Here is a 25,908-nt window from a genome sequence, read left to right as displayed (position 1 = left end):
ATTAATGCAGGTAATGCAAACACTTTACCTTACAGTAAAATGCAATTTTGTCATAGTACAGAATATAGAAAATTGGGTCAGAGAATGCCACAGTAAATGTAACCAGCACTGCACATTTTGCATACAAAGTTAAAGATTTCCAACTGGTATGAACAGAAGGCTTGGATGTAAATGTTTTCCCCAATATGCTGCATTAGGCCAGGGAAGGATCAATAGAACAGGACATCTTTCTCTTTGATTTGTACTAATCAGAGAACAGCAGTCTGAAGAAATATCCAGTAATACACAAAAACCAAAACACAAACATTCTGTTTTTCCCCCAAATATTCATTAAAAACTTAGTAAAATCATACTTTTGCTAATCAAAAAAGGATGCAGAGTTAGGTGTACACAGAATGGAAAATAGGAAAAGGGGTAACCCCCCCCCCTCAAAAAATAAGAATCCATCTATTGTTTCAAGCTTTTGATGGTATTGCTGTCAGTTACATTCTCAAATATATCCATCTTATACGAATATTAATGTTTGCTCCATACCCTCAAGTGATAATCAAAGTGGGCTTCAGATCCATTGTTTTCATTTAAAAACAGAGTAGCTTATTGCTATAAGATAAGTAAAGGCAGTAGATTGTCCTCAGTCAAACATAAGCTCATAATACATTGTAGCTTGTAAGCAAAGCTGTAGCATAAAATAATACATAAGAAGATTAATTATTCTTTCAGGTGTACAGCCCTCATTCACCTAGATAAGCTAAGAACCCATCAACATCATGTACAGTCATAGTGCCAGAGTACTCCGACGTCTGGCACTCTGCTGCGAGGTCAGAGATGTGGCAATATCATTTCACACTTCAAGTCCTACAGACAGATGATGTAAGAGTCAGGAAAGGCCAGAATCTCAGGAGACAGCCCACCTAAAAGAGGTATAGCAAAACAGGATAGAAAAGACAGGAAAGGAGTGCCTCTTAGGATTGATGCTGAACGGAAGAACACTGATGTGGAGAAAGCATTAATGAGGAAGATGAAGAAGGAGATGAAGTAGCTTGAGCCTTGGGTTTACAACCAATTATCAGTTATAATGGTTTGACAGAATGCTAATAGTAGAGGGGAACTGTTTTCTTGTGTGAATGTGTGTGTGTGTGTGTGTGTGTGTGTGTGTGTGTGTGTGTGTGTGTGTGTGTCCATGTTGTGAAACATTATAGTAAAGTTGCCCAACAGAAAATGAGGTAAGATCTAGACAGAATGAAGTGAGATTAGAGAAAAGGAATTCAAAGAGGGAATTCCATAAAGTTCTTAATGTCGCTAACTCAATTAGAAAAATTTTTCTAGTGTACCACTCTGTAATAACACCATGCATGAAATGCTACTTACCGTCAACATAAAGACTGTCATTTTGAAGAGTATATATGCCAAGTGTTGTAGTGTTCTTTGTATTGGCACCGAATTCATGATAAACTTTAACTCGGTCAAAAGGAGGGCTTGATGGATCCTTCTTAAGTTTGCAGACTGCATCCACCTTTGTCCCAGAACCACCATTTTCACTGCTGTAGGAAAAGACAATTAATGAATTTAGCTGGGCTACATGTACTTCTTATTCATAATTACCATGGCAGGTCCATGCACTATATGTTAAATTAGCACTGTCAGACATTTTTTATAAAAAATACTTGTTCTGATGTTTTAAATTTAACTGCAAATATTTTAATCAGGAAATGCAGTTTATTGTAACAGCAACATATTAATAAAATTCTGTCATTTAGCAACTCACACAATGGTATTTTGCAGTTTATTTTCTCATGTATAAAATACAGTAAACAAAATATAGTCAGAGATCAGATTAGCATTTATCAGTTTAATAAACCATGTGTATCTTCTGTATTTTGCTCACCTAAAGTCGACTACTTGACATCCATCGTATATGTTATTGATGGAGGTGTTCTTTAAAGTTTTGTCCAACTGAAAGACAATAATAATGCGATATAATTGGAATGTCTCATTTATAAAGAAGGCAATCTTCATGCAAATAACTGTATTTATTGTCAAGCTTACCAGATACTGTATGTTTGAAACTGCGGACTTGTAATTAATAGATGTCTGATCATCCAGTTGGCTTACGAACGGTAAGTTAGTTGCAGTGAAATTTATTGTAAACTGAGAGTAATTCGGTGCAGGCATCACAGCTGCAATATAAAAGTAAAACGTAAGAATCAAAGGAGAGGAAAATGGCTTTATCAACATTATTTTAACTTCACTGGAGTTTTTAAAAATACAGTTCTTTGTAAAAAGAGTCAGTAATCAGATTAATTGGTATGGGTAATATATTTTTCTGCGTCTATACATTCATTTTTTCATGTTTGCGTTAGTCCTTTAGATAGATGTGATTGATAGATTCATAGATTAGTACTAGTCTCACATGGGGTAATTGGCTAGGATTAAAATGGCCCACAAGGGCAGTTAGCCTAGTACTAATCTATGAATCTATGAGTCAAGGGTCACAACCCCAAATACGTTTACTATTTATGCAAAACTTTCATTTAAAAGGGTAAAGTCTCAGAATGTAGAAATCAAACATCATTCCACTTGTTAAAAAACACAGTTTTGAATCAGTTCATGCACTAGTCATACTATGTAGAATGAGTTACATGTGTCTCCAATCAGAAATTTCCAAGATGAATTGTCATAAAAATCTCATATTACTGTTCTGATTTTATTTTAATTAACTTTTAGTTTAAACTAACATCAGTACCTCACACTCTCTCTCTCTCTCTCTCTCTATATATATATATATATATATATATATATATATATATATATATATATATATATATATATATATATATATAAAATATGGATCTAGGTTGATTCACTGAAAGCTCATTTTGCTGAATCTCATTTCACTGAAAGAAAGTACTGTTGGGAAGATAAAATGCATATGCCCTTCTCTCCACTGTAGTGCAACCCTGGAGTTAGTATATATAATTGGGGGTGTAGGGGCACAGCCCCCACATTGGGGGAGGTAAGGGGTGTAGCCCCAACCTACTTTTGGTTTTGTATTGTTAACTTTCAGTGAAATGAGATTCCTAAATATTATAATGAAGTAGGCGGGGGGCCATCAATGTGGGGGGCTGGGGCCCCCCACCCCCCAACTATATATACTAACTCCAGGTTCTCACTACACTGGGGAGAAGGGAATATAAGTTTTATTTGGCCTACACTACTTACATTCAGTGAAATTTGATTCAGCAAAATGAGTTTCAGCAAGAAGACCTTTCAGTGAATCAACCTAGATCCACACACACACACACACACACACACACATATATATATATATATATATATATATATATATATATATATATATATATATATATATATATAGATATATATATACATACACACATACATCTGTTTCTCTCTCATTTATACAGGGCTACCAAATTTATTCTAAATTTAGAGAGATGCAAATATATATAATAGATAAAGATAGAGATACAAATATATATCTATGTAGATATGTATCTCTCTATATATATAAAATAGATATAGATAGATTAGATATAGATCTATATTTATTTAACAGGGCTTTTCCCCCCATGTCTGCAATGAAAATGGACTTTGTCTCAGTCAGAATATTTCAGTTAGAAATATAAATAAATAGATGCACTTATGCATACATACATAAATTCATTACTCAATAATCTGTCAACGTGCACACAATTTCAGGATTCTTGTGTTGATGTACCTTTTTGTGACTGCCATTTCCCTACAAACATGGCCATGATGTCATTGTGGTAGTGTGTGTCAGTGCCAGCTGGACAACAGGAAGATGTGTCGAGGGTACTTACAACATGCACTGGCTGCAAGGCTGTGTAAACAAATGTGACAGTCCAGAAACAGCAGTATGTTCAGCCAGTTGACAAGACATGGCTGTGACCTCTTATGTGATCAGCACAGATGTGTGATTAAATCCTTTGTTATATTTCACAAGTGAAGGTTTATACATGCAAGTGTGTTGTTCTGTGGGTAGATGAACTGATTATGTATTGTGCTGGTACTGGAGAAATGACCTTGTAGTTCTACAGACCAACAAGGGATTGCGTAAGCATTTACTCTGGCAGTCACATTGCATCAAGACAACAGATGTAGGTGTACTACCATATCAAACCACACGGTTGGTAGTATTGCAAAGTACTGAGTATTTATATAGCACTATAGCAGTGAAACACAAATGTTCTGATGAGGCATATACCTCGATCTATAACTTTTATAAAGGTATTTTATCTGTATGGTCTTAGTCAAGAATTTGAGTGAGACTAGAAGTCAATGCTTTACAGATGATTCAAGCTGTGTGTTGCCTGTGTGAATGTCTGCATATCTGCATATGTGTGTCTGTGTGTGTGTGTGTGTGTGTGTGTGTGTGTGTGTGTGTGTGTGTGTGTGTGTGTGTGTATACGTACATAGATAGGAAGACAGAGACACTGACAGGAGTGCTTATAATAAATGAAACTCCCAAATATCAGTGTTGGTTTTATTGACAAGTACTAGTTGACAAAGCAGATGGTTGACAGAAGTGCAAGATAAACAGCCCCTGTGTTTTGGAAATTAGCCCCTTTCCAATGGAATGTGCTATGTTGGAAGTGCGGAATAATGAGGGTTAAGCGTGCTCAATTCTCTTTAGAAAGAAGGGAGAGTTGTGTGCTTACTCTCCATGGTACAGTCCCTCGTGGAGGTCAGAAAACACACAAAGTGCTTGTCTGCATGGTTGCAGAGGCAGTGTCACATGATCAGATCATGCACTACAATGGCACATTCCATGGCAGCAGCTTGGATGTTATCAAGTATATTGGAAATGGGGCAGTCAGAGCTTAAAGATGAGAACCCCAATCCTCCTCACATATCATAGTGCTCGTTGTAACAGAGTTGGCCCTCAGCTTGAGGCAACAATGCATTCTTATGGCTCTTTCTTAGGGGGAATGAATGCTTCATTAGAGCAGCAAGGATGGTAAAAAGGGGGCAAAGTGCAAAAAATGAAAATACAGATTCTGTTTACAGTGTTTATATTGTGGAGTAAAGGAAACTTGTCACATTTCTCAGTTTTTCCCAGTGTATGGAAGAAATGGCAATACTGAAACCCAAAGCAACAATCACAAGAGTGTGTTGCACTTGTCACATTTAATAAAATGTTTTTGGAGAACATTTTCTCATATGAAGGGATTATCGTTGTTTCACATCCCCCAAGTTTGGAATTTTCCTTTACAGTTTTTACTCCTGGGACACAGGCACTAAACATGCAATTCTGGGTACATGTTGTTCCACCCATCTTCAAGTGAGAAGGTATTAACAGAGTGCCAAAAATTCCTAAAACCTTCCCAATTAAAAAAGAGAGTAAGAAACAAGCCCTGGTATCCCTCTACACTCTTTAATGGTCCATTGTGACATTTTCTTGTCAAATATACATTTTTAAAAAAAGTACCAGGAGTTTTGGACTTACTTGTTGCTGGTGGTATCATTTGGTTTCTTTCATTATAAGCTGGAAAAATTTAAAATAAAGCAAATAAGAATTATAATCTAAAATTAACAGTATTAAAACACAATGCTTAATACAAAGTAATGAATATTGCATATTAAAAATCACCTCCAGATTTAAGCTTGAATAACAAATATACAACCTTAAGGGAATGATTAGCCTTCAAAATATTAGGATTACTTTAAATTGCATTAAGGCTGCTTATAAAAGTTATTGTTAGGCACTGTATTTGAATTCCTGAGTGCATCTTTACACATATAAAGAGTTACAATTTAATGCATTTAGTCCATAGGAAAACAGAAGCTGGGTTGCTGTTTACTTGACTGAGGTTCCTATATTGTGTTACAATGCAGGCCAGGCAGACAACTGCAAACCGCCTATCAAAGTTGATTAATGCAGGTAATGCAAACACTTTACCTTACAGTAAAATGCAATTTTGTCATAGTACAGAATATAGAAAATTGGGTCAAAGAATGCCACAGTAAATGTAACCAGCACTGCACATTTTGCATACAAAGTTAAAGATTTCCAACTGGTATGAACAGAAGGCTTGGATGTAAATGTTTTCCCCAATATGCTGCATTAGGCCAGGGAAGGATCAATAGAACAGGACATCTTTCTCTTTGATTTGTACTAATCCGAGAACAGCAGTCTGAAGAAATATCCAGTAATACACAAAAACCAAAACACAAACATTCTGTTTTTCCCCCAAATATTCATTAAAAACTTAGTAAAATCATACTTTTGCTAATCAAAAAAGGATGCAGAGTTAGGTGTACACAGAATGGAAAATAGGAAAAGGGGTAACCCCCCCCCCTCAAAAAATAAGAATCCATCTATTGTTTCAAGCTTTTGATGGTATTGCTGTCAGTTACATTCTCAAATATATCCATCTTATATGAATATTAATGTTTGCTCCATACCCTCAAGTGATAATCAAAGTGGGCTTCAGATCCATTGTTTTCATTTAAAAACAGAGAGTAGCTTATTGCTATAAGATAAGTAAAGGCAGTAGATTGTCCTCAGTCAAACACAAGCTCATAATACATTGTAGCTTGTAAGCAAAGCTGTAGCATAAAATAATACATAAGAAGATTAATTATTCTTTCAGGTGTACAGCCCTCATTCACCTAGATAAGCTAAGAACCCATCAACATCATGTACAGTCATAGTGCCAGAGTACTCCGACGTCTGGCACTCTGCTGCGAGGTCAGAGATGTGGCAATATCATTTCACACTTCAAGTCCTACAGACAGATGATGTAAGAGTCAGGAAAGGCCAGAATCTCAGGAGACAGCCCACCTAAAAGAGGCATAGCAAAACAGGATAGAAAAGACAGGAAAGGAGTGCCTCTTAGGATTGATGCTGAACGGAAGAACACTGATGTGGAGAAAGCATTAATGAGGAAGATGAAGAAGGAGATGAAGTAGCTTGAGCCTTGGGTTTACAACCAATTATCAGTTATAATGGTTTGACAGAATGCTAATAGTAGAGGGGAACTGTTTTCTTGTGTGAATGTGTGTGTGTGTGTGTGTGTGTGTGTGTGTGTGTGTGTGTGTGTGTGTGTGTGTGTGTGTGTGTGTGTGTGTGTGTCCATGTTGTGAAACATTATAGTAAAGTTGCCCAACAGAAAATGAGGTAAGATCTAGACAGAATGAAGTGAGATTAGAGAAAAGGAATTCAAAGAGGGAATTCCATAAAGTTCTTAATGTCGCTAACTCAATTAGAAAAATTTTTCTAGTGTACCACTCTGTAATAACACCATGCATGAAATGCTACTTACCGTCAACATAAAGACTGTCATTTTGAAGAGTATATATGCCAAGTGTTGTAGTGTTCTTTGTATTGGCACCGAATTCATGATAAACTTTAACTCGGTCAAAAGGAGGGCTTGATGGATCCTTCTTAAGTTTGCAGACTGCATCCACCTTTGTCCCAGAACCACCATTTTCACTGCTGTAGGAAAAGACAATTAATGAATTTAGCTGGGCTACATGTACTTCTTATTCATAATTACCATGGCAGGTCCATGCACTATATGTAAAATTAGCACTGTCAGACGTTTTTTATAAAAAATACTTGTTCTGATGTTTTAAATTTAACTGCAAATATTTTAATCAGGAAATGCAGTTTATTGTAACAGCAACATATTAATAAAATTCTGTCATTTAGCAACTCACACAATGGTATTTTGCAGTTTATTTTCTCATGTATAAAATACAGTAAACAAAATATAGTCAGAGATCAGATTAGCATTTATCAGTTTAATAAACCATGTGTATCTTCTGTATTTTGCTCACCTAAAGTCGACTACTTGACATCCATCGTATATGTTATTGATGGAGGTGTTCTTTAAAGTTTTGTCCAACTGAAAGACAATAATAATGCGATATAATTGGAATGTCTCATTTATAAAGAAGGCAATCTTCATGCAAATAACTGTATTTATTGTCAAGCTTACCAGATACTGTATGTTTGAAACTGCGGACTTGTAATTAATAGATGTCTGATCATCCAGTTGGCTTACGAACGGTAAGTTAGTTGCAGTGAAATTTATTGTAAACTGAGAGTAATTCGGTGCAGGCATCACAGCTGCAATATAAAAGTAAAACGTAAGAATCAAAGGAGAGGAAAATGGCTTTATCAACATTATTTTAACTTCACTGGAGTTTTTAAAAATACAGTTCTTTGTAAAAAGAGTCAGTAATCAGATTAATTGGTATGGGTAATATATTTTTCTGCGTCTATACATTCATTTTTTTTTCTCAGAATGTAGAAATCAAACATCATTCCACTTGTTAAAAAACACAGTTTTGAATCAGTACATGCACTAGTCATACTATGTAGAATGAGTTACATTTGTCTCCAATCAGAAATTTCCAAGATGAATTGTCATAAAAATCTCATATTACTGTTCTGATTTTATTTTAATTAACTTTTAGTTTAAACTAACATCAGTACCTCACACTCTCTCTCTCTCTCTATACACACACACATATATATATATATATATATATATATATATATATATACATATATATATATATATATATATATATATATATATAAAATATGGATCTAGGTTGATTCACTGAAAGCTCATTTTGCTGAATCTCATTTCACTGAAAGAAAGTACTGTTGGGAAGATAAAATGCATATGCCCTTCTCTCCACTGTAGTGCAACCCTGGAGTTAGTATATATAATTGAGGGTGTAGGGGCACAGCCCCCACATTGGGGGAGGTAAGGGGTGTAGCCCCAACCTACTTTTGGTTTTGTATTGTTAACTTTCAGTGAAATGAGATTCCTAAATATTATAATGAAGTAGGCGGGGGGCCATCAATGTGGGGGGCTGGGGCCCCCCACCCCCCAACTATATATACTAACTCCAGGTTCTCACTACACTGGGGAGAAGGGAATATAAGTTTTATTTGGCCTACACTACTTACATTCAGTGAAATTTGATTCAGCAAAATGAGTTTCAGCAAGAAGACCTTTCAGTGAATCAACCTAGATCCACACACACACACACACACACACATATATATATATATATATATATATATATATATATATATACACATACATCTGTTTCTCTCTCATTTATACAGGGCTACCAAATTTATTCTAAATTTAGAGAGATGCAGATATATATAATAGATAAAGATAGAGATACAAATATATATCTATGTAGATATGTATCTCTCTATATATATAAAATAGATATAGATAGATTAGATATAGATCTATATTTATTTAACAGGGCTTTTCCCCCCATGTCTGCAATGAAAATGGACTTTGTCTCAGTCAGAATATTTCAGTTAGAAATATAAATAAATAGATGCACTTATGCATACATACATACATTCATTACTCAATAATCTGTCAACGTGCACACAATTTCAGGATTCTTGTGTTGATGTACCTTTTTGTGACTGCCATTTCCCTACAAACATGGCCATGATGTCATTGTGGTAGTGTGTCAGTGCCAGCTGGACAGCAGGAAGATGTGTCGAGGGTACTTACAACATGCACTGGCTGTAAGGCTGTGTAAACAAATGTGACAGTCCAGAAACAGCAGTATGTTCAGCCAGTTGACAAGACATGGCTGTGACCTCTTATGTGATCAGCACAGATGTGTGATTAAATCCTTTGTTATATTTCACAAGTGAAGGTTTATACATGCAAGTGTGTTGTTCTGTGGGTAGATGAACTGATTATGTATTGTGCTGGTACTGGAGAAATGACCTTGTAGTTCTACAGACCAACAAGGGATTGCGTAAGCATTTACTCTGGCAGTCACATTGCATCAAGACAACAGATGTAGGTGTACTACCATATCAAACCACACGGTTGGTAGTATTGCAAAGTATTGAGTATTTATATAGCACTATAGCAGTGAAACACAAATGTTCTGATGAGGCATATACCTCGATCTATAACTTTTATAAAGGCATTTTATCTGTATGATCTTAGTCAAGAATTTGAGTGAGACTAGAAGTCAATGCTTTACAGATGATTCAAGCTGTGTGTTGTCTGTGTAAATGTCTGCACATCTGCATATGTGTGTCTGTGTGTGTGTGTGTGTGTGTGTGTGTGTGTGTGTGTGTGTGTGTGTGTGTGTGTGTGTGTACGTACATAGATAGAAAGACAGAGACACTGACAGGAGTGCTTATAATAAATGAAACTCCCAAATATCAGTGTTGGTTTTATTGACAAGTACTAGTTGGCAAAGCAGATGGTTGACAGAAGTGCAAGATAAACAGCCCCTGTGTTTTGGAAATATGCCCCTTTCCAATGGAATGTGCTATGTTGGAAGTGCGGAATAATGAGGGTTAAGCGTGTTCAATTCTCTTTAGAAAGAAGGGAGAGTTGTGTGCTTACTCTCCATGGTACAGTCCCTCGTGGAGGTCAGAAAACACACAAAGTTGCTTGTCTGCATGGTTGCAGAGGCAGTGTCACATGATCAGATCATGCATTACAATGGCACATTCCATGGCAGCAGCTTGGATGTTATCAAGTATATTGGAAATGGGGCAGTCAGAGCTTAAAGATGAGAACCCCAATCCTCCTGACATATCATAGTGCTCGTTGTAACAGAGTTGGCCCTCAGCTTGAGGCAACAATGCATTCTTATGGCTCTTTCTTAGGGGAGATGAATGCTTCATTAGAGCAGCAAGGATGGTAAAAAGGGGGCAAAGCGCAAGAAATGAAAATACAGATTCTGTTTACAGTGTTTACATTGCTGAGTAAAGGAAACTTGTCACATTTCTCAGTTTTTCCCAGTGTATGGAAGAAATGGCAATACTGAAACCCAAAGCAACAACCACAAGAGTGTGTTGCACTTGTCACATTTAATAAAATGTTTTTGGAGAACATTTTCTCATATGAAGGGATTATCGTTGTTTCACATCCCCCAAGTTTGGAATTTTCCTTTACAGTTTTTAGTCCTGGGAGACAGGCACTAAACATGCAATTCTGGGTACATGTTGTTCCACCCATCTTCAAGCGAGAAGGTATTAACAGAGTGCCAAAAACTCCTAAAACCTTCCCAATTAAAAAAGAGAGCAAGAAACAAGCCCTGGTATCCCTCTACACTCTTTAATGGCCCTTTGTGATATTTTCTTGTCAAATATACATTTTTATAAAAAGTACCAGGAGTTTTGGACTTACTTGTTGCTGGTGGTATCATTTGGTTTCTCTCATTATAACCTGGAAAAAATTAAAATAAAGCAAATAAGAATTATAATCTAAAATTAACAGTATTAAAACACAATGCTTAATACAAAGTAATGAATATTGCATATTAAAAATCACCTCCAGATTTAAGCTTGAATAACAAATATACAACCTTAAGGGAATGATTACCCTTCAAAATATTAGGATTACTTTAAATTGCATTAAGACTGCTTATAAAAGTTATTGTTAGGCACTGTATTTGAATTCCTGAGTGCATCTTTACACATATAATGAGTTTCAATTTAATGCATTTAGTCCATAGGAAAACAGAAGCTGGGTTGCTGTTTACTTGACTGAGGTTCCTATATTGTGTTACAATGCAGGCCAGGCAGACAACTGCAAACCGCCTATCAAAGTTGATTAATGCAGGTAATGCAAACACTTTACCTTACAGTAAAATGCAATTTTGTCATAGTACAGAATATAGAAAATTGGGTCAAAGAATGCCACAGTAAATGTAACCAGCACTGCACATTTTGCATACAAAGTTAAAGATTTCCAACTGGTATGAACAGAAGGCTTGGCTGTAAATGTTTTCCCCAATATGCTGCATTAGGCCAGGGAAGGATCAATAGAACAGGACATCTTTCTCTTTGATTTGTACTAATCAGAGAACAGCAGTCTGAAGAAATATCCGGTAATACACAAAAACCAAAACACAAACATTCTGTTTTTCCCCCAAATATTCATTAAAAACTTAGTAAAATCATACTTTTGCTAATCAAAAATGGATGCAGAGTTAGGTGTACACAGAATGGAAAATAGGAAAAGGGGTAACCCCCCCCCCCTCAAAAAATAAGAATCCATCTATTGTTTCAAGCTTTTGATGGTATTGCTGTCAGTTACATTCTCAAACATATCCATCTTATACTAATATTAATGTTTGCTCCATACCCTCAAGTGATAATCAAAGTGGGCTTCAGATCCATTGTTTTCATTTAAAAACAGAGAGTAGCTTATTGCTATAAGATAAGTAAAGGCAGTAGATTGTCCTCAGTCAAACACAAGCTCATAATACATTGTAGCTTGTAAGCAAAGCTGTAGCATAAAATAATACATACGAAGATTAATTATTCTTTCAGGTGTACAGCCCTCGTTCACCTAGATAAGCTAAGAACCCATCAACATCATGTACAGTCATAGTGCCAGAGCACTCCGACGTCTGGCACTCTGCTGCGAGGTCAGAGATGTGGCAATATCATTTCACACTTCAAGTCCTACAGACAGATGATGTAAGAGTCAGGAAAGGCCAGAATCTCAGGAGACAGCTCACCTAAAAGAGGCATAGCAAAACAGGATAGAAAAGACAGGAAAGGAGTGCCTCTTAGGATTGATGCTGAACGGAAGAACACTGATGTGGAGAAAGCATTAATGAGGAAGATGAAGAAGGAGATGAAGTAGCTTGAGCCTTGGGTTTACAACCAATTATCAGTTATAATGGTTTGACAGAATGCTAATAGTAGAGGGGAACTGTTTTCTTGTGTGAATGTGTGTGTGTGTGTGTGTGTGTGTGTGTGTGTGTGTGTGTGTGTGTGTGTGTGTGTGTGTGTGTGTGTGTGTCCATGTTGTGAAACATTATAGTAAAGTTGCCCAACAGAAAATGAGGTAAGATCTAGACAGAATGAAGTGAGATTAGAGAAAAGGAATTCAAAGAGGGAATTCCATAAAGTTCTTAATGTCGCTCACTAAATTAGAAAAATTTTTTAGTGCACCACTCTGTAATAACACCATGCATAAAATGCTACTTACCGTCAACATAAAGACTGTCATTTTGAAGAGTATATATGCCAAGTGTTGTAGTGTTCTTTGTATTGGCACCGAATTCATGATAAACTTTAACTCGGTCAAAAGGAGGGCTTGATGGATCCTTCTTAAGTTTGCAGACTGCATCCACCTTTGTCCCAGAACCACCATTTTCACTGCTGTAGGAAAAGACAATTAATGAATTTAGCTGGGCTACATGTACTTCTTATTCATAATTACCATGGCAGGTCCATGCACTATATGTAAAATTAGCACTGTCAGACGTTTTTTATAAAAAATACTTGTTCTGATGTTTTAAATTTAACTGCAAATATTTTAATCAAGAAATGCAGTTTATTGTAACAGCAACATATTAATAAAATTCTGTCATTTAGCAACTCACACAATGTTATTTTGCAGTTTATTTTCTCATGTATAAAATACAGTAAACAAAATATAGTCAGAGATCAGATTAGCATTTATCAGTTTAATAAACCATGAGTATCTTCTGTATTTTGCTCACCTAAAGTCGACTACTTGACATCCATCGTATATGTTATTGATGGAGGTGTTCTTTAAAGTTTTGTCCAACTGAAAGACAATAATAATGCGATATAATTGGAATGTCTCATTTATAAAGAAGGCAATCTTCATGCAAATAACTGTATTTATTGTCAAGCTTACCAGATACTGTATGTTTACCACTGCGGACTTGTAATTAATAGATGTCTGATCATCCAGTTGGCTTACGAACGGTAAGTTAGTTGCAGTGAAATTTATTGTAAACTGAGAGTAATTCGGTGCAGGCATCACAGCTGCAATATAAAAGTAAAACGTAAGAATCAAAGGAGAGGAAAATGGCTTTATCAACATTATTTTAACTTCACTGGAGTTTTTGAAAATACAGTTCTTTGTAAAAAGAGTCAGTAATCAGATTAATTGGTATGGGTAATATATTTTTCTGCGTCTATACATTCATTTTTTCATGTTTGCGTTAGTCCTTTAGATAGATGTGATTGATAGATTCATAGATTAGTACTAGTCTCACATGGGGTAATTGGCTAGGATTAAAATGGCCCACAAGGGCAGTTAGCCTAGTACTAATCTATGAATCTATGAGTCAAGGGTCACAACCCCAAATACGTTTACTATTTATGCAAAACTTTCACTTAAAAGGGTAAAGTCTCAGAATGTAGAAATCAAACATCATTCCACTTGTTAAAAAACACAGTTTTGAATCAGTACATGCACTAGTCATACTATGTAGAATGAGTTACATTTGTCTCCAATCAGAAATTTCCAAGATCAATTGTCATAAAAATCTCATATTACTGTTCTGATTTTATTTTAATTAACTTTTAGTTTAAACTAACATCAGTACCTCACACTCTCTCTCTCTCTCTATACATATATATATATATATATATATATATATATATATATATATATAAAATATGGATCTAGGTTGATTCACTGAAAGCTCATTTTGCTGAATCTCATTTCACTGAAAGAAAGTACTGTTGGGAAGATAAAATGCATATGCCCTTCTCTCCACTGTAGTGCAACCCTGGAGTTAGTATATATAATTGGGGGTGTAGGGGCACAGCCCCCACATTGGGGGAGGTAAGGGGTGTAGCCCCAACCTACTTTTGGTTTTGTATTGTTAACTTTCAGTGAAATGAGATTCCTAAATATTATAATGAAGTAGGCGGGGGGCCATCAATGTGGGGGGCTGGGGCCCCCCACCCCCCAACTATATATACTAACTCCAGGTTCTCACTACACTGGGGAGAAGGGAATATAAGTTTTATTTGGCCTACACTACTTACATTCAGTGAAATTTGATTCAGCAAAATGAGTTTCAGCAAGAAGACCTTTCAGTGAATCAACCTAGATCCACACACACACACACACACACACACACACACACATATATATATATATATATATATATATATATATATATATATATATATATATATATATATACATACACACATACATCTGTTTCTCTCTCATTTATACAGGGCTACCAAATTTATTCTAAATTTAGAGAGATGCAAATATATATAATAGATAAAGATAGAGATACAAATATATATCTATGTAGATATGTATCTCTCTATATATATAAAATAGATATAGATAGATTAGATATAGATCTATATTTATTTAACAGGGCTTTTCCCCCCATGTCTGCAATGAAAATGGACTTTGTCTCAGTCAGAATATTTCAGTTAGAAATATAAATAAATAGATGCACTTATGCATACATACATACATTCATTACTCAATAATCTGTCAACGTGCACACAATTTCAGGATTCTTGTGTTGATGTACCTTTTTGTGACTGTTTCCCTACAAACATGGCCATGATGTCACTGTGGTTGTGTGTGTCAGTGCCAGCTGGACAGCAGGAAGATGTGTCGAGGGTACTTACAACATGCACTGGCTGCAAGGCTGTGTAAACAAATGTGACAGTCCAGAAACAGCAGTATGTTCAGCCAGTTGACAAGACATGGCTGTGACCTCTTATGTGATCAGCACAGATGTGTGATTAAATCCTTTGTTATATTTCACAAGTGAAGGTTTATACATGCAAGTGTGTTGTTCTGTGGGTAGATGAACTGATTATGTATTGTGCTGGTACTGGAGAAATGACCTTGTAGTTCTACAGACCAACAAGGGATTGCGTAAGCATTTACTCTGGCAGTCACATTGCATCAAGACAACAGATGTAGGTGTACTACCATATCAAACCACACGGTTGGTAGTATTGCAAAGTACTGAGTATTTATATAGCACTATAGCAGTGAAACACAAATGTTCTGATGAGGCATATACCTCGATCTATAACTTTTATAAAGGTATTTTATCTGTATGGTCTTAGTCAAGAATTTGAGTGAGACTAGAAGTCAATGCTTTACAGATGATTCAAGCTGTGTGTTGTCTGTGTAAATGTCTGCACATCTGCATATGTGTGTGTGTGTGTGTGTGTGTGTGTGTGTGTGTGTGTGTGTGTGTGTGTGTGTGTGTGTGTGTGTGTGTGTACGTACATAGATAGAAAGACAGAGACACTGACAGGAGTGCTTATAATAAATGAAACTCCCAAATATCAGTGTTGGTTTTATTGACAAGTACTAGTTGGCAAAGCAGATGGTTGACAGAAGTGCAAGATAAACAGCCCCTGTGTTTTGGAAATATGCCCCTTTCCAATGGAATGTGCTATGTTGGAAGTGCGGAATAATGAGGGTTAAGCGTGTTCAATTCTCTTTAGAAAGAAGGGAGAGTTGTGTGCTTACTCTCCATGGTACAGTCCCTCGTGGAGGTCAGAAAACACACAAAGTTGCTTGTCTGCATGGTTGCAGAGGCAGTGTCACATGATCAGATCATGCATTACAATGGCACATTCCATGGCAGCAGCTTGGATGTTATCAAGTATATTGGAAATGGGGCAGTCAGAGCTTAAAGATGAGAACCCCAATCCTCCTGACATATCATAGTGCTCGTTGTAACAGAGTTGGCCCTCAGCTTGAGGCAACAATGCATTCTTATGGCTCTTTCTTAGGGGGAATGAATGCTTCATTAGAGCAGCAAGGATGGTAAAAAGGGGGCAAAGCGCAAGAAATGAAAATACAGATTCTGTTTACAGTGTTTACATTGTGGAGTAAAGGAAACTTGTCACATTTCTCAGTTTTTCCCAGTGTATGGAAGAAATGGCAATACTGAAACCCAAAGCAACAACCACAAGAGTGTGTTGCACTTGTCACATTTAATAAAATGTTTTTGGAGAACATTTTCTCATATGAAGGGATTATCGTTGTTTCACATCCCCCAAGTTTGGAATTTTCCTTTACAGTTTTTACTCCTGGGACACAGGCACTAAACATGCAATTCTGGGTACATGTTGTTCCACCCATCTTCAAGCGAGAAGGTATTAACAGAGTGCCAAAAACTCCTAAAACCTTCCCAATTAAAAAAGAGAGCAAGAAACAAGCCCTGATATCCCTCTACACTCTTTAATGGCCCTTTGTGACATTTTCTTGTCAAATATACATTTTTATAAAAAGTACCAGGAGTTTTGGACTTACTTGTTGCTGGTGGTATCATTTGGTTTCTCTCATTATAACCTGGAAAAAATTAAAATAAAGCAAATAAGAATTATAATCTAAAATTAACAGTATTAAAACACAATGCTTAATGCAAAGTAATGAATATTGCATATTAAAAATCACCTCCAGATTTAAGCTTGAATAACAAATATACAACCTTAAGGGAATGATTACCCTTCAAAATATTAGGATTACTTTAAATTGCATTAAGACTGCTTATAAAAGTTATTGTTAGGCACTGTATTTGAATTCCTGAGTGCATCTTTACACATATAATGAGTTTCAATTTAATGCATTTAGTCCATAGGAAAACAGAAGCTGGGTTGCTGTTTACTTGACTGAGGTTCCTATATTGTGTTACAATGCAGGCCAGGCAGACAACTGCAAACCGCCTATCAAAGTTGATTAATGCAGGTAATGCAAACACTTTACCTTACAGTAAAATGCAATTTTGTCATAGTACAGAATATAGAAAATTGGGTCAAAGAATGCCACAGTAAATGTAACCAGCACTGCACATTTTGCATACAAAGTTAAAGATTTCCAACTGGTATGAACAGAAGGCTTGGATGTAAATGTTTTCCCCAATATGCTGCATTAGGCCAGGGAAGGATCAATAGAACAGGACATCTTTTTCTTTGATTTGTACTAATCAGAGAACAGCAGTCTGAAGAAATATCCGGTAATACACAAAAACCAAAACACTTTCTGTTTTTTTCCCCCCAAATATTCACTGAAAACTAACCAAAATCATATTTTTGCTAATCAAAGAAGGATGCAGAGTTAGGTGTACACAGAATGGAAAATAGGAAAAGGGGTAACCCCCCCCCTCATAAAATAAGAATCCATCTATTATTTCAAGCTTTTGATGGTATTGTCGTCAGTTACATTCTCAAATATATCCATCTTATACGAATATTAATGTTTGCTCCATACCCTCAAGTGATAATCGAACTGGGCTTCAGATCCATTGTTTTTATTTAAAAACAGAGAGTAGCTTATTGCTATAAGACAAGTAAAGGCAGTAGATTGTCCTCAGTCAAACACAAGCTCATAATACATTGTAGCTTGTAAGTAAAGCTGTAGCATAAAATAATACATAAGAAGATTAATTATTCTTTCAGGTGTACAGCCCTCGTTCACCTAGATAAGCTAAGACCCCATCAACATCATGTACAGTCATAGTGCCAGAGCACTCCAACGTCTGGCACTCTGCTGCGAGGTCAGAGATGTGGCAATATCATTTCACACTTCAAGTCCTACAGACAGATGATGTAAGAGTCAGGAAAGGCCAGAATCTCAGGAGACAGCCCACCTAAAAGAGGCATAGCAAAACAGGATAGAAAAGACAGGAAAGGAGTGCCTCTTAGGATTGATGCTGTGTGCACTGTTAAGTCATAAAAAAGTCTGAAACACAATGAGCAGTGACTGAAGAACACTGACATGGAGAAAGCATTAATGAGGAAGATGAAGAGGAAGATGAAGTAGCTTTAGCACTGGGTTTACAACCAATTATCAGTTATAATGGTTCAACAGAATGCTAATAGTAAATGGGAACTGTTTTCTTGTGTGTGTGTGTGTGTGTGTGTGTGTGTGTGTGTGTGTGTGTGTGTGTGTGTGTGTGTGTGTGTGTGTCCATGTTGTAAAACATTATAGTAATTTTGCTCAACAGAAAATGAGGTAAGATCTAGACAGAATGAAGTGAGATTAGAAAAAAGGAATTCAAAAAGTGAATTCCATAAGGCTCTTATTGTCCCTCAATAAATTAGAAACATTTTTCTAGTGCACCACTCTGTAATAACACCATGCATGAAATGCTACTTACCGTCAACATAAAGACTGTCATTTTGAAGAGTATATATGCCAAGTGTTGTAGTGTTCTTTGTAGTGGCACTGAATTCATGATAAACTTTAACTCGGTCAAATGGAGGGCTTGACGAATCATTCTTAAGTTTGCAGACTGCATCCACTTTTGTCCCAGAACCACCATTTTCACTACTGTAGGAAAAGACAATTAATTAATTTAGCTGGGCTACATGTACTTCTTATTCATAATTACCATGTCAGGTCCATGCACTATATGTAAAATTATCACTGTCAGACGTTTTTTATAAAAAATACTTGTTCTGATGTTTTAAACTTCACTGCAAATATTTTCATCAAGAAATCCAGTTTATTGTAACAGCAACATATTAATAAAATTCTGTCATTTAGCAACTCACACTATGGTGTTTTGCAGTTTATTTTCCCATTTGTAAAATACAGTAAACAAAATATACTTTGTAGATTAGCATTTATCAGTTTAATAAACCATGTGTATCTTCTGTATTTTGCTCACCTAAAGTCGACTACTTGACATCCATCGTATATGTTACTGATGGAGGTGTTCCTTAAAGTTTTGTCCAACTGAAAGACAATAATAATGCGATATAATTGGTATCTCTCATTTATAAAGAAGGCAATCTTCATGCAAATAACTGTATTTATTGTCAAGCTTACCAGATACTGTATGTTTACCACTGCAGACTTGTAATTACTAGATGTCTGATCATCCAGTTGGCTTACGAATGGTAAGTTAGTTGCAGTGAAATTTATTGTAAACTGAGAGTAATTCGGTGCAGGCATCACTGCTGTAATATAAAAGTAAAACTTATGAATCAGAGGACAGTAAAATGGCTCTATCGACTTAATTTTAACTTCCTCCAAACAAAAAATAATAAATGAAGAGTACACCACACTGATAACTGAGCTGGAAACACTGCTTTAATATCTCAATGGCAGACTAAGTGCTTACACCTGTCAATCTCAGGCTTCATCAGAGTCACCATATTCAAACAGCACTTCCTTTAAATAAGATAAAACCTTTGATGTCACACGCATAATTGACTGCTGCTTCAGTTAAAACACATATATATTAACACCCAAAGCATTTAAATATAAAACTTTTGTTACTACATAATATGTAAACACATCTATGTTAAAAACTAACACATTGATAAATAGCAAAAATATATATATAACTCTAATTTATTATAAAATTTATACAACCATGGACATCTGTTTCAATAAGGGGCAACAGAGATATAGTCATTAATGCCAGGTAAATATCTGGCATTTAATCTCAATTGCCACCTAGTTTCACATAACTCCAAATTATTTTTCATATTACCCCCCCCCCATCACTCAATACAATCCTATCAATAATAAAAAACAAAAATCTTTTCAAATTGTGAATACTGCAGAATGGTTAAAGAGTGCACTACTCACTTTTTTATTTTTGATGTCCCTCACATGCTCTGCTATTCTATCCTTCAATCTACGTATAGTTTTTCCAACATAGAAAGCCGAGCCTGTGCTACAGGTAACTATATATACAATGTTAGAGGTGGTGCATGTTCCACATTCAGGACATTCCAAGGTTCGTGGGTAACCCTCAACTGTAACATAGGGGCCATTATTGATGTACTTACAGTAATTACAACAACCACATTTATACATTCTAGATCTGTAAGTACCCCTCAATCTCCTATCATTCTGATCCAATATATCTTTTAAATTCCTGCCCCTTCCATAAACTACCTGTGGTTTATCACCCAATTTACTTTTAAGTTCCATATCAAAACTCTTGTCCCAAACAGAATTTAAAATATTTACAAGTAAGGGACAATCCTGATTATATTTCAACACCATAACATTAGGTGTTGTAGTAGCATTGGGACAAACAGCCCCAGCCCGCAAAATAGGACGAAAAGCATTACCTCTTTTCTTATATACTTCTTTTTTAATTTTTAATAACATTTTCAGGGGGTACCCACGATTAGTAAACATCTCAATCAGTGTGTATATTTCACTCCTAAATTCATTATCATCACTCACAAGCCTAGATATCCTACACATCTGACCTTTCACTACCCACTGTTTCTGGTGGGGGGGGTGACAACTGTCATAATGGAGCAACCCATTCAAGTGTGTTGGCTACCTAAAAATAGTTGAAATCAACTTTCCTTCTCTTTTCTTAAGAAGGATATTCAAATACTCAATCTTTTCACTACTAAATCTATGAGTGAAGGACAAAAAAACTGTACTTTTATTCAAAAAAGACATAAAATCTTCAATTTCAGGTTCTGTCCCTATCCATAGGATCAGTATATCATCCAATAATCTTAAATATTTAATACTTTTGGACATAAACCTAGACTTGAAGATAATCTCCTTCTCCCATTCAAATAAAACCACATTTGCAAAAACGGGGGCACATTTTGCCCCCATTGCCACACCTGTAGTTTGGCAGTAATATTTGCCCTCAAAGACAAGGAAATTGTTTTCCAAAACAATTTCCATAAGGCTGGTTAAGAAGTTGACTCTCATATTTGTCATCCCACTAGCCATAAATAAACATTCTTCATAGGCTTTAACACCGTCTTCATGTGGAATCACGGAGAAAAGATTGACTATATCTATAGTCAAAAAAATCACATTATCAATAGATACCACATCTCGCAACATCTCAAGACAGTGCCAAGAATCCTTCGCAATATGGTCCCTGATAGCAATAATAGGTTTCGTGTAGTGATCAATAAAAGCATCTAGTGGTTCAGTCTTTGAGCCCTTAGCTGCCACAATACATCTAAATGGTGGGCTTTCCATACACTTATGGATTTTGGGAATGCCAAAAATCACGGGAATAACTGGATCATCCACAGTCAAGTATTCAAGTTCAGCCCCATTAATAATATCCTGTGAAAAGGCATCAAATAATTCCATGTCAATCTTAGAATAAGCATAGTTAATCTCATTACAAGAACTCCGGTACAGATAGATGAATCACTTAATATCTCAAACATCTTAGAACTATAATCAAAATTTGACATCACCACCATCCCTCCCCCTTTATCGGGTTTCATAAATCTAACCCTTCTATCATTTTTGATCTCATATAATGCTTCCCTTTCATTTTTGCTTAGATTGTCAGTATAATACACATACATTCTCTTTTAACTGTTTCCTAAATTCCGTTTCACATAGGGACTCAAAAATCATCACTTTCCTATGGTAGGAAGGAATAAAAGTACTAGTTCTTTTCAGGCCCCCTGCAACATACATATCATCCTGTGGAAAAAACAATTTCAGATTCAATTGTTGTGTGTATAGTCTTAAACCCAATAACAAGGAGGCAATATCCATTTTATAGTGCGGAACAAACGAGAAGCCTTTACTCAGCAAATCACAATGTGCAGAAGTCAATGCTAAGCTAGTGAAATTATACACCACAAAATCCCCATTTCTGAGAATTTCAGCATTATCATGATGTTCACACTCTTTTTCATTAAGCATAATTATATTATCAGAATTGTAAATACTTTCTAATATCGGTAACTCTGTCGCCCTTTCTCCCTCCAGCCCCTCTGATTGTATATCCATTGGTTCCGTTGTCTAAACCCGCTCTGGTCTGCCTGATTCCTCAAGGGCTCCAATCTTCTTGGTTCTGGGGAGGGGTTGTTCTAAAAAAGCTTCATCCCTAACTTCACATGCCTTTCCCCCTTTAGCAGTATTTTAACAGGCCCGTTTATTTTAGAGTTACCAGCCTTATTTGAACCGTGTACATCATTGCCTACATAGTCAACATCCAAAGCATCATTAACACCTTTATCATATAAATTAACAGAATATAAATTTTCAGTTGCATAATATTTCATGCACCTTTTTAATTTAGACTGTTTTTTAGCCATATTGTCCTTGACATATTTCTCCAAATCTATCAAAATTTTGTTGTACTTTTCTTTGTATTCAAAAAATAATAAATCACTCGTAATGCTTGAATTAAAGACCACAATGTCCTTTCTGAGGTTTTGCAATTTAGTATCATTGTCTTTGACAATAATACGCATTACCCCAAGTCCCGTTTTGTTATACAGTTCCACTAATTCCACTAATTAATTTTAACTTCACTTGAATTTTAAAAAATACAGTTCTTTGTAAAATGAGTCAGTAATTAGATTAATTGATATGGGAAAAATATTTTTCTGCATCTATACATTCATTTTTTATTGTTTGCCTCACTCCTTTAGATAGATGTAAGCTCTTTTCCCTTTTCAGTATCAGCATCCTAAAGTGTCACAACCCCAAATATGTTTACTATTTATGCAATACTTTCATTTAAAAGGGTAAAGTCTCAGAATGTAGAAATCAAACATCGTTCCACTTGTTAAAAAAGAAACACAGTTTTGAATCAGTACATGCACTAATCATACTATGTAGAATGAGTTACATTTGTCTTCAATCAGAAGTTTCCAAGATGAATTGTCATACAAATCTCATATTACTGTTCTGGTTTTATTTTAGTTTACTTTTAGTTTAAACTAACATCAGTAGCTCTATATATATCTATGTCTATATAGATCTCTCTCTCTCTCTCTCTCTCTATATATATATATATATATATATATATAGATCTAGGTTGATTCACTGAAAGCTCATTTCGCTGAATCTCATTTCACTGAAAGAAAGTACTGTTGGGCAAATAAAATGTATATGCCCTTCTCCCCTGACCCTGGAGTTAGTATATATAGTTGGGGGGTGTGGGAGGCAAAGCCCCCCACATTGGGGAGGTGTAGCCCCAACCTACTTTTGGTTTTATATTGTTAACTTTCAGTGAAATGAGATTCTTAAATATAATAGCGAAGTAGATGGGGGGAATTGAGCCCCCCAGCCACCCCTAACTATATATACTAACTCCAGGGTTGCACTACAGTGGGGAGAAGGGCATATAAGTTCTATTTGTCTTACACTACTTACTTTCAGTAAAATGTGATTCAGTGAAATGAGTTTACACAAAATGAATCAACCTAGATACATACATACATATATATATATATATATATATATATATATATATACATACATATATATATATATATATATATATATATATTTATATATATATATATATATATCAATATATATTTTTATATATATCTATACATATATATATATATATATATATATATATATATGTATATATATATATATATATATATATATATACATATATAGGGTCTATATTACAATGTCAAACTCACAGGAGTCTGAACGTTGTAATATTGAACCCAAATGTCCGAAATATGAAAATAGCGAAGCCATGGCACACCGATATTTTTCCCAGGGAAAAAAAGGGTAGGCAGTTTTCGGGGCTTTGCTATTTCCTCCACTGTGGTGCGATCTCAGAGTTGGTATATTTAGGTAGGGGAGGTGTGGGGGGCACATGTTGGGGGGGTGTGGGGTACGAAGCCCCCCGCTTTAGTTTAAGGTTAAAGTGTAAGGGTTTTTTTTTTGTAATGGATCAGTGATTTTTTTTTAGCTGGGAAAAAAAATCGCTGTTCTGTGTTTTCTTAATTATGGGGTTTCAAACTTCATGGTTCGATACTACAGCGTTCGAACTCCTGTGAATTCGACGTTGTAATATAAATATATATATATATATATATATATATATAATATACATATATATATATATATATATATATATATATATATATATATATATATATGCATGCATACAAAAAATGATATACTTATATATATATATATATATATATATATATATATATATATATATATATATATATATAGATATACATATATATATATATATATATATATATATATATATACACACACACACACACACACACACACACACACACACACACACACACACACACACACACACACACACACACACACACACATCTGTTTCTGTCTATATATACATCTGTTTCTCCCTCATTTATATAGGAGTACCACATTTATTCTAAAATACCCAATGGCAACTGCAATTATTTCATATTTAGAGAGATATAGATACATATAATAGAGATACAGATACTTATATATATATATATATATATATATATATATATATATATATATATATATATATGAAGATATGTATCTCTCTCTATATATAAGATAGATATAGATAGATAGACAGATAGATAGGTATAGATTTATATTTAATTAACAGGGCTTTTCCCCCCATGTCTGCACTGAAAATGGACTTTGTCTCAGAGTATTTCAGTTAGAAATATAAATAAATAGATGCACTTATGCATACATACATAAATTCATTACTCAATAATCTGTCAACGTGCACACAATTTCAGGATTCTTGTGTTGATGTACCTTTTTGTGACTGTTTCCCTACAAACATGGCCATGATGTCATTGTGGTAGTGTGTGTCAGTGCCAGCTGGACAACAGGAAGATGCACCGAGGGTACTTACAACATGCACTGGCTGCAAGGCTGTGTAAACAAATGTGACAGTCCAGAAACAGCAGTATGTTCAGCCAGTTGACAAGACATGGCTGTGACCTCTTATGTGATCAGCACAGATGTGTGATTAAATCCTTTGTTATATTTCACAAGTGAAGGTTTATACATGCAAGTGTGTTGTTCTGTGGGTAGATGAACTGATTATGTATTGTGCTGGTACTGGAGAAATGACCTTGTAGTTCTACAGACCAACAAGGGATTGCGTAAGCATTTACTCTGGCAGTCATATTGCATCAAGACAACAGATGTAGGTGTACTACCATATCAAACCACACGGTTGGTAGTATTGCAAAGTATTGAGTATTTATATAGCACTATAGCAGTGAAACACAAATGTTCTGATGAGGCATATACCTCGATCTATAACTTTTATAAAGGTATTTTATCTGTATGGTCTTAGTCAAGAATTTGAGTGAGACTAGAAGTCAATGCTTTACAGATGATTCAAGCTGTGTGTTGC

The 25,908-nt window shown here is 35.4% G+C and overlaps 1 protein-coding gene across 7 annotated transcripts in view; it reads right to left on the bottom strand.

Annotated features, from left to right (window-relative positions):
* The window catches only part of LOC122817706 (mucin-16-like), a 261,441-nt gene that overhangs the window by 100,930 nt on the left and 134,603 nt on the right, over window positions 1-25,908 (bottom strand). For 3 of the 7 annotated variants that reach the window (XM_044090777.1, XM_044090778.1, XM_044090783.1), the window contains 15 exons: window positions 19,617-19,747; window positions 19,456-19,523; window positions 18,943-19,115; window positions 17,097-17,135; window positions 13,689-13,819; window positions 13,528-13,595; window positions 13,011-13,183; window positions 11,196-11,234; window positions 7,986-8,116; window positions 7,825-7,892; window positions 7,308-7,480; window positions 5,489-5,527; window positions 2,047-2,177; window positions 1,886-1,953; window positions 1,369-1,541 (listed from right to left, as the gene is read on the bottom strand). In XM_044090777.1, the coding sequence (XP_043946712.1) occupies window positions 1,369-1,541; window positions 1,886-1,953; window positions 2,047-2,177; window positions 5,489-5,527; window positions 7,308-7,480; window positions 7,825-7,892; window positions 7,986-8,116; window positions 11,196-11,234; window positions 13,011-13,183; window positions 13,528-13,595; window positions 13,689-13,819; window positions 17,097-17,135; window positions 18,943-19,115; window positions 19,456-19,523; window positions 19,617-19,747 (1,605 nt within the window). The remainder of the gene's footprint in view (window positions 1-1,368; window positions 1,542-1,885; window positions 1,954-2,046; window positions 2,178-5,488; window positions 5,528-7,307; window positions 7,481-7,824; window positions 7,893-7,985; window positions 8,117-11,195; window positions 11,235-13,010; window positions 13,184-13,527; window positions 13,596-13,688; window positions 13,820-17,096; window positions 17,136-18,942; window positions 19,116-19,455; window positions 19,524-19,616; window positions 19,748-25,908) is intronic. The other 4 variants (XM_044090780.1, XM_044090781.1, XM_044090779.1 and 1 more) reach the window with 4 other exon arrangements.

The sequence above is a fragment of the Protopterus annectens genome, chromosome 13.part0 (assembly GCF_019279795.1).
Source record: "Protopterus annectens isolate FY-2018-M chromosome 13.part0, PAN1.0, whole genome shotgun sequence".
Classification (NCBI taxonomy): domain Eukaryota; kingdom Metazoa; phylum Chordata; order Ceratodontiformes; family Protopteridae; genus Protopterus; species Protopterus annectens.
Note: the sequence above shows the minus strand (reverse complement) of the source record. Positions and strands in the feature narration are given on the sequence as shown.